Here is an 8,668-nt window from a genome sequence, read left to right as displayed (position 1 = left end):
TTGGGACTGTGCCTCCATTCGAGAGAGGCTCGTAGAAGCAAGCTAGCGGATGGAAATTCACAGACTCGTGTTAAACACTTTTCAACAATAGCATTAGGCCTTTCGTAATGGAATCTGTGTAGAAGGGGTTTATTTATGATATAGGAGTTCAGCTTGGTCTAGAGTGCACAAGCCTAGATGCATATTCGCACTGTCTCGCCTAATACTGCGAGTTGGCGATGCCATTTATTTGCACGATGGATGAGGTAGACCCATTCAATAAAGATCCGTTCTTTCTGACTGAGACAGAGGGCCGGAGTAGCGTCTCTAGAGGAAGGTCTCTGATTCTTCGGAATTTGAAGTATATCGTGCCATAGGTTTTAGACAACTCTAGCCTATCCAACAACATCATGATATTAGTCAGCGGCAATGGTCCATCACTGACAGCGTGTCCGAGTGGTTAAGGAGGTGGACTAGAAATCCACTGGGCTCTGCCCGCGCAGGTTCGAGTCCTGCCGCTGTCGTTATTTGAGTTGACCAACTGTCCCATTTAAGACTGGCTTGAAACTACCAACTACCAGACGCCCCGTGACGAATGTGATGATCCCATCTGCTCAAGACATGGCATAGTGGGGTGGTCAATTTACTCGAAGTTGGGAGAGGCAGTATTCGAAGAGGCTTCGAGTGATCACAATTCCTACATGTGTAGCTGAGAAAAGACGTTCTCTGAACACCAATTCAATACACCAATTCAATGAGCAATGAAGCAGGCCCGCTGAAATGGCTACGTCGTACGATAGTACACAATGAAGAAATCAAAGCATCATACCAATGCGATCAGATATTCACTGTACCAACGCGCTACTCTCAACCAACACTCGTACGCGATTATTAATCATGAGTCCGAAACCTCGTAAAGACTCAAACGCGTCTTGGACCATACATTCAGTCGACCCAGTTATTACATGCAAATTTGGTAAACTACTCGTTCGCAGCTGCATTCTATAACACTGTTCGCAGGGTCAATATTGTACCGGAAGAGTATGTGTGTACTCCTATACGAGGCTACCCTACACCACCACACAGGCCCTGTGGCGCAACGGTAGCGCATCTGACTCCAGATCAGAAGGTTGTCCGTTCGAATCGGGCCGGGGTCATATTACAGACTTGGGAATTTGCGTGGGAGCATGGTACTGTACTACACTGCCGAAGTAATTAGACATCATCGAATCGGCTGCATGTGCATTCTGAGTCAGCATTTCTGACAGAGATTCTAGAAGTAATTGGAGACGGTTTATGATTCTCTCAAAACGTTAGCTGCATAGTGCAGCCAAGTTGGCTGAGCCAACAGAAGGTCCCAGTTGGAACAGTTTGAAGCTTTTTCGCGCATCCATACGGACAACAAAATCAGTATTTGGTTTGACTTGAAACATAGTTCTTCAAAAACATGGAAATAAAACTCATCCGTCAGCTGCGAATGCCATCAAAACAGTCCTTCGACTTTTCCGGTGGACGGATCGATGTCGACCTGAAGCATTGGGTCTAACCGAACGAGAAGGAACATTCGTATACGTCATAGAAGCATGGGCGTGTGGGGAGACCGGGCATTGTCATGATGGGCCCAAGAAGGGGATAGATGAATCCAGCGCCTGCATGGAAGTTTCATTCAGGGAAAGTATGGACAGGTCCACATCGTCCCACCAGCGGCAGCACGACAGCTCTTCACTTTTATGGTGAATCCGGTAGGTCTTCCACGCAGAGTGGCGTCCGCCGATAAGGAGTATCTACAGTCATTCCACGACCAAGTTCGAGACCAAATGAGACGCGCGATTACTGGGTCTTGGCCATACAGATCGGGAGCTTGCCGAGGCCAGCTTTCTCAAAACGCTCTATCGCCAAGTCTGCCGCCTGAAGTAAAGCTGCTATCACGGGGCACCGAGTAAAGGCTTTCGCACTTCTTCATACTCTACCGCCACAGCACCGTAGATCTTCATACAGATAGCAGAAATCTTGCCCTTGATCGAGATGTCCAAAGGATAACTGAAAGTACAAAGTCGCGAGGAAATATCATTCGACGACCTTACGCGAACTTGAAATCCGACCTGACGTTCTCGCAGACCTCGGTGAGCTTCCTGGCGATGTCAACAGCTCCCTCGCCACCGCGGGCCCAGTGATCCGAAACCACAGCTGCTGCAGCGCCACTTTTTAGGGCGTCATCAACTATTAAGAGAGAAACAAAGGGATCGTCGGTCATCAATTCCGACCGCTACCAATCAACTTCAACTCAGCATCAGAATCCGTATTCACCTTGTTCACACACACGACCACTGGAACCTAATAATACAAGTGCTCGACGGAACAGATTTAAGAGGACTCCTCTCAGAGGAGTTTACCCCAAATTGGTTTCCAATATCAATATGGGCCTGGAGGTTGCCAAGACCCTTCTGAACTAGATCAAGTCGCTCTGTTGTGTACCTGAGAAACAATTGTTTCATCAAAACCACAAAACCGATCATCAACTCACGCGTCGTCCATCTTCTTCCCAGCCACCACTGCCGGGCCGCCACCATGGCTCTTCAAGGCACGAGCAGTAGTAACGAGGACCTACACCACCACGCCTAGCGCCAAGCTCAGCCGCTTCTAGAGACCTACGATGGCATCCGGGCGGAGTCCACTGTAGCGGCATTTGATGTCCATAAATTTCTCCATCCCGATGTCCGACCCAAAGCCGGCCTCGGTCAGAACCTAAATGCAGCAACGAACTGAATGGCATACTGCGATGATAACCTTACATATCCATCTTGCCCGACGAGTTTCAATGCGACCTGATCAGCAACGATCGAGGAGTTGCCATGGGCGATGTTGGCGAACGGGCCCGCATGGACCTGAGGGAAGGAAGGCCATCATACAACGGTGAGAGATGGCACTGCAAGGTCGTACGAAAACTGGTGTTCCCTCGAGGGTCTGCATAAGAGTAGGGTTGATAGTGTCTTTCAAAAGCACCGTCATTGCCCCCGCAACCCCAAGGTCGTCTGCCGTCACAGGGTTGCCCGCCTTACTGTAGGCAACGACCTGATGGTAATAGTGATCTCACACTGGCACAGTTGTGCTGTACCATCCTCCTCAGTCTGTCTCTCATGTCCTCCAGACTAGTCGCCAGTGCGAGGATAGCCATGCACTCGCTGCCTGAGCTCGCTATCTATCCCCTCCCAATATAGGGATCTTACTAACAGCAATATCCACTTGGGTTTCCCTAGTATAGCCTTTCTCATTGGGTCCTTGACCGATCGTTATCTTGCGGAGCATACGGTCGTTAACGTCAACAACTCGATTCACCTGTAGAGCGGACGAATTCAATACCCAATGTGGAGAAATCTGCACATGGTCAACTACGTGTGTTGGTAACAATATGGTGAAAATTCTGAGAAAATTTCGGAAAAGCCTTGTAGGTTTCTGAGCGCTTATAGCCGAACTCGTGCATAAAACCGTAAAAATATGAGGAAACTCCAGGGCTAAGCTGAGAAAAGCGAACATATATTCCACCACTACCAACAGTACCCACCATAATGGTATCGGGATCGATGTCCAGACGGACCAAGCGGCCAACACCCTCCTCATCCAGCTGGTCCACATCTGTAGGCAACCCCAAACGCTCTAGACGACGAAGTATAGACGCCGAAACCTTGCGGGTGCCGCCTTTCATTATCGGGCAAATACCTGCGAGTGGCTGTACCGACATAATATAGCGGGGAACGGCCAGGTTACGATCAAAGAGGGCCTTATCAGACTGAGTGTTCTCGTGGAATATCCTCGTGTCCAGCTGAGCCACCAAAAGGTTATTGGCGATCGAGATAGCGTGTATGTCACCTAATAGGAGTCCACTCGGAACTGACCTCGCAAGGAGGACCCCTTACCAGTGAGGTGAAGGTTGAAGTCGTCCATTGGTATGACCTGCGAGTAGCCCCCTCCCGCGGCCCCTCCTTTGATACCAAAAGTAGGGCCCATCGAGGGTTGACGGATGCAGGTAAAAACCTAAACGACGACGGCACTGGGATGGGGCGTTAGGCCGGGTTATACTTTTTTCCCCAAGTGCGCCCCAAGGCTTTGACTGATCCCCACGGTACAAGTACTCTTCCCCTCCCCGAGTGGGGTCGGTGTCACTCCAGCCACAACAACATACCTGCGATTCACCACCGACTAGCCCCGCGGTCGAGAGGGATCCTAACGACGTACTTTCCATTCGGCTTGTTAGCCAGACGCTCTCGGACAGACAGGTTGATCTTGGCGGCGTACTTGCCGTAGCAATCATAATCTTCATCGTCGAGACCCAGCGACTCGCAAACGCTGCGGATGTGAACCGGGGCCACCTGCAGGTACCATTAGCATTGGAATATATGTTCGCTTTCCTCAGCTGAGGTCGGGACTCCCGACTCGGGAGTTCTCTCACTAATTATAGAAGTTTACATACAAGAAACCAACAAGTATCTGCCGAAATTTCCACAGAATTTTCCTATTGTCACCAACGCATGTGGTTGACTATGTGCATATTCTCCCCCCACACTGCACCGTGGTTTACACTCTGAGCTATGTCGATGTCCGACGGCACTGGGGATTGGATTGAGCCTTCAGCCAGGGGCCTCGGTAACAGGACTGTAGCAGGAGTCATCACGCGACAATTATATATGTCGAAAAGACTAAAAGATCCGATAGGGCAACCAAGGTAACATGCAGTTCCTAAAGATTCAATTCTCCATTACCAAACAGTATACTTCCCGAGTATACGGGCCCGATTAAGTACATGAACAGCCGACACAAAGTAGTGGCGCCAAGTGATGAGGAGCTCAAGAAATCAAGATCAGGAAATTGTCACTAAATTTACACTCAAGTGGGTCGTCTACAGCTCTCGTAGTCTGAGAGTCTAGCCTTCAGCCGTTGGTTCTCTCGGGCCAGGATGCTCATCTGTTCTCGATAGAACTCGAGTTTAGCACCACCCAACTTGGACGACTGGCTGACGGCGCGTGCTAGGACCGAATCGTGCCCGCTGGCGTCACGGCGCCGCTCTCTCATCGCCTGAAATTCAACACATGCGCATGCGTGCAGATCCGTCACAAGGCCGGAGACCTTTACTTCTATATCGGCCTTCAACCGGGAGTTCTCAGCTTTGCACTGCTCGACCTGAGCACGGGCGGTCTCTAGCTGGTCCGCTAGTAGCCGGCGTTGGTTGTTGAGGACCATCTGGCTCTCGCTAAGGGAACTCACCTGACCATACGCTATCTGCATGCCTACACAACTGAGCGCAGTGAGAATGATTTCTCACTTGTTGCTCTAATGCAGCCTTGTCCCGCCTGACAGTGTTGAGCTCTGCATAGAGGCCAGGTAGCTCTGCGCTGTCCGAGCGGCCCCGTTGTTGTTGATTGCCCGAGTTTCCGCTGTCATCAGGGCTCGACGACGGCGAAGACGGGCCCACCCCCACGGCATTGCGATCCGACCCAGCCGTCGGGGACGTGATCCTTCGGTCATTGCGATCTCCTGAAAATGATGGAATGTGCCTTAGGGACTTCACAGACCTACTATAAGGTGCATAGAGCTCTTCATAAGCCCTCACAGATTCCGAGTATAAGCGGAGTATATCCTCCTGGCTGGGCTCTAGCTGCACCACACGGTCGGGGATGAGGCCCATTTTCTGTCGAAGCCGAAAGTTGTCCAGAAGCTCCTCAACAGACAGGTTGGCGGTGACCAAGGGCCGACCAGTATCCGCTGCATTTGGAAGAGGCAGTCTTTTGTCATTGTCCATCAGTAAAGTTGACTGAGAAATTCCTAACCGTTGAACACAATTTCTAGTCGATTGAAATCAAACAAATCACTGCGGCAGCACTTGGTCTCGGAATACAGGCGGGGCAATGAACCGGCTTGATTGGACAGGAATTCACTCGACGAGTACCTGCTAGGAAACACATGCTCCTGCACACGCTGCGAGAAGACCTCACGTTATAGATAAAGTGTGATATGCTACATTCCATGATACCAGCATCAGTCGTGGAACCTTATAAACGAGGACGTCAGCGTTGACAACGCCATCATGGACTCACTGGGGGATGGCTCATTTATCGTTACTTCTTCTATGACACTGCTCCTCTTGTCGTCCACCTTTCACCGACTTCCCCGGGACTGCATCAGCGGTGGAGGTGGTGGTAGATTATCATAATCATCACCGAGCACGAAGAGCCTCATCAAGCGCTCTGACGTGCTCATACACGTAACATCGATATTTAATTGGGGTTCCTCCGCATCAACAAAGCTGGACACCGTTACAAAATCATCAGAGTCCTTACGGCATTCAGTTATCACTCTGTCGTCAACTCCACCATCCTCCACCACTGCTGTAGAGCAACAGCACGGCTGAACCAAACCATCTCCCTCTCCTCCTTCTACTATCACCCTCTCACACATAGAGCCCTCACCCGAGCCAAGAAGTACATCATCGCAGATCGTTTCCGCGATACCACCAACAACCTCTGTAGCCGCAAGCATGTTGTTATGCTCATCACCCTTCCCTGCTGGCACAACTGCCCTCTTATCGTTCAGCGAATACTCGACGTCAACACTGCTGGAGACCTCCTGCTGGTCGCCAAGGGTCGCAGCATCGACATCAATGGCGTCGTACTCGAATGCCATCACCCTCTCCTCCAACGCACATTGGTCTATATGATCAGTATAATAGCATTCATCATCACAAGCATCTTCCATCCACTTCCTTCTATACCACACATCTCGCCTCTGCTCTGAACCCTCCGGATCACAATGGACGACATCATCTACCACTTCTTGCCCTACCGAGTCGCTAGCCTTATAATAGTCCCTTCGAGATGGCCAAAGGTTCCCTCGGGCGGCCAGGCTCCTAGGCGATAGGTCCTCCTCCTCCTTCCACTCCTCCCTGCGTTGGGAATAGTCAAGGATTGGTGCCGGCCTGCCATAGATGGAGCCGTAGTAGCCAGCCTCAATAGCAGCTATCTCAGCCTGAGCACCGGGCGTGTATTGGCTCCAATGCCGCTCTCGCCATGATTTCTCCGCTACAGTAGCAGTCGACTGTGGCAGGGGTGGAGTATAAGGTGTGTGAGCCGGCCCACCATCCTCACTAGGGAACGGTATTGTCGGGGTAGCTCGCAGTTTGACAGAGCTAGCACTAGTACTTGTGCTATGGATAACCGTCGGGGGCAGCCGATGCTCACTTTTCTTCTCAACGTAAGTGATTTCCTTCACCAACTCGACCAGCTGCTCCACCAGATCATCCCGACGTCGATTCAGCTCACCGACCCTCCCCGCGTCACCACCGGACTCAGTTGACGCACCATCGCGGTAGCGGCTTTCAGATCTCCTCCTATGCCTCCTCCTTCTCGAGGACTGTCGATGCTCTGCTACTCCACGAGCCATATCCTTACCACCCTTAGGGCTCCTCTGGCTGCCTTCCACCGAGCCCTGCCTCCTCCTATGGTGTCGATGTTGTTCCCCTCGACTACAACGAGATCGTCTCCTCTCCCGATGTCCACCCGAACCATCACGGCCACCATGGCGATCCCGTCGTCCATGGTGGCCGCGAGGACGGTCACCACTGGCTCCATGCTCGTGGTCACTACCGACCCTCAATCGACGACGCTGATGACTATGATTACGATGCAATTTCTTGTGGTCATCGCGATCTCGCCTCTCCCGCCGCTCATCCCGTCGACGATGATGACTATGATGACGGGAACTCTTTCGATAGCTACCATGCGAATGACGACTGCTACTCCTCCTCCTACCTCGATGCTTGTGGTCGTGATTAGACTCATCCCGCTCGTCATAACTTTCGTCTCTTCGTCGTTGCCATTGCCACTCCAATTCACTCCGACCACCACCAGAGTTTCCAATCGGACCCTCCCTCACTGTCCGCTCACTATATCTCGCAGACGACGAATCTCCATTATCGTGGTTGCTCCTTCCACCACAAACTCCCTCCTCATGGATCGTTTCTTGACAGCGCCCTCCTGAGTACGCACCGTCCCGAGGCCAAGCACCGGACACAGCTTGCTCCTGCTGCTGCCAAGAGTGAGCACGTTGAGAGTAATACGACCCAGTACACTGGACGTTGTCGTAACAGTGGGGACTAGAGCATTGCTCATCAAGACCATCTTGGTCATTCGCCCACCTGGTGTCGATGTAGTATTCACCATCATCACAAGCCTGAGGCTCTACACCCTGGGAGTAGACGTGGTCGTAGCCATGACCATTTTCACAATCGTCATACCACCCACCATCCATGGGCTCAACACCGTATGCGGTACTCGAGCTATAAGTCACAGTCTCGCTGGGGCCAGCACGACCGCTATGAGGCTGCGGTGGTCCTCCACGGGTCCTGTCGGCGTGGTAGCCGGACTTCCTCTCTAGCCAGTACTGTCCCCGTAATACTCGTGGACAGTAGATATTGGGAGGGGCGTAAGACGGCCCTGATGGCCTGCTCGGGAAAGGGGCCATAGTCAGTGACCAGCAAACAAGCTCTAGTCATTAAAACCAAACTTCTCAACCTAAGCCAGCCCTTCCGGAAGGCATAGACTCATCGATTTCAACACAAGAAGAAATACAGTTTTTTTCCATGTCGCCAAGAGTGAGGGTCTCTCGGCATATTTTCAGTCGGACATTCGCGAGAAGCACT

General features: G+C 51.6%; 3 protein-coding genes and 2 non-coding genes across 5 annotated transcripts; 2 read left to right on the top strand and 3 right to left on the bottom strand.

Moving 5' to 3' along the window:
• The first annotated feature begins 421 nt into the window (after positions 1 to 421).
• Positions 422 to 503, top strand: Pmar_PMAR000724. Its single transcript has one exon. It is a non-coding gene; the product is annotated as a tRNA-Ser (tRNA).
• A 561-nt stretch (positions 504 to 1,064) lies between these two features.
• Positions 1,065 to 1,136, top strand: Pmar_PMAR000723. Its single transcript has one exon. It is a non-coding gene; the product is annotated as a tRNA-Trp (tRNA).
• A 385-nt stretch (positions 1,137 to 1,521) lies between these two features.
• Pmar_PMAR000722 (Formate--tetrahydrofolate ligase, putative) lies at positions 1,522 to 4,675 on the bottom strand (the record flags this gene model as incomplete). The annotated part of the gene is made up of 19 exons (XM_002778848.1): positions 4,556 to 4,675; positions 4,213 to 4,346; positions 4,057 to 4,159; positions 3,894 to 4,011; positions 3,745 to 3,846; positions 3,542 to 3,696; positions 3,207 to 3,315; positions 3,095 to 3,165; positions 2,920 to 3,051; positions 2,772 to 2,864; positions 2,632 to 2,724; positions 2,504 to 2,583; positions 2,373 to 2,454; positions 2,250 to 2,313; positions 2,064 to 2,199; positions 1,935 to 2,019; positions 1,814 to 1,887; positions 1,681 to 1,763; positions 1,522 to 1,628 (listed from the first exon to the last, which is right to left on the bottom strand). The coding sequence occupies exons 1-19, from the start codon at positions 4,643 to 4,645 to the stop codon at positions 1,522 to 1,524; spliced, it is 1,911 nt and encodes a 636-aa protein (XP_002778894.1). The 5' UTR covers positions 4,646 to 4,675.
• Positions 4,676 to 4,860: 185 nt separating this feature from the next.
• Positions 4,861 to 5,259, bottom strand: Pmar_PMAR000721 (hypothetical protein; the record flags this gene model as incomplete). The annotated part of the gene is made up of 1 exon (XM_002778847.1): positions 4,861 to 5,259. One exon carries the CDS (start codon positions 5,257 to 5,259, stop codon positions 4,861 to 4,863), a length of 399 nt encoding a protein of 132 aa, XP_002778893.1.
• A 585-nt stretch (positions 5,260 to 5,844) lies between these two features.
• Positions 5,845 to 8,156, bottom strand: Pmar_PMAR000720 (hypothetical protein; the record flags this gene model as incomplete). Its single annotated transcript, XM_002778846.1, has 4 exons — positions 5,845 to 5,920; positions 5,967 to 6,022; positions 6,069 to 7,714; positions 7,903 to 8,156. The coding sequence occupies 2 exons, from the start codon at positions 8,154 to 8,156 to the stop codon at positions 6,130 to 6,132; spliced, it is 1,839 nt and encodes a 612-aa protein (XP_002778892.1). The 3' UTR covers positions 5,845 to 5,920; positions 5,967 to 6,022; positions 6,069 to 6,129.
• Positions 8,157 to 8,668: the final 512 nt, after the last annotated feature.

This window comes from Perkinsus marinus, assembly GCF_000006405.1.
Source record: "Perkinsus marinus ATCC 50983 genomic scaffold scf_1104296948084, whole genome shotgun sequence".
NCBI classification, from domain to species: domain Eukaryota; phylum Perkinsozoa; order Perkinsida; family Perkinsidae; genus Perkinsus; species Perkinsus marinus.
This window is presented reverse-complemented; position numbering and strand designations above follow the sequence as displayed.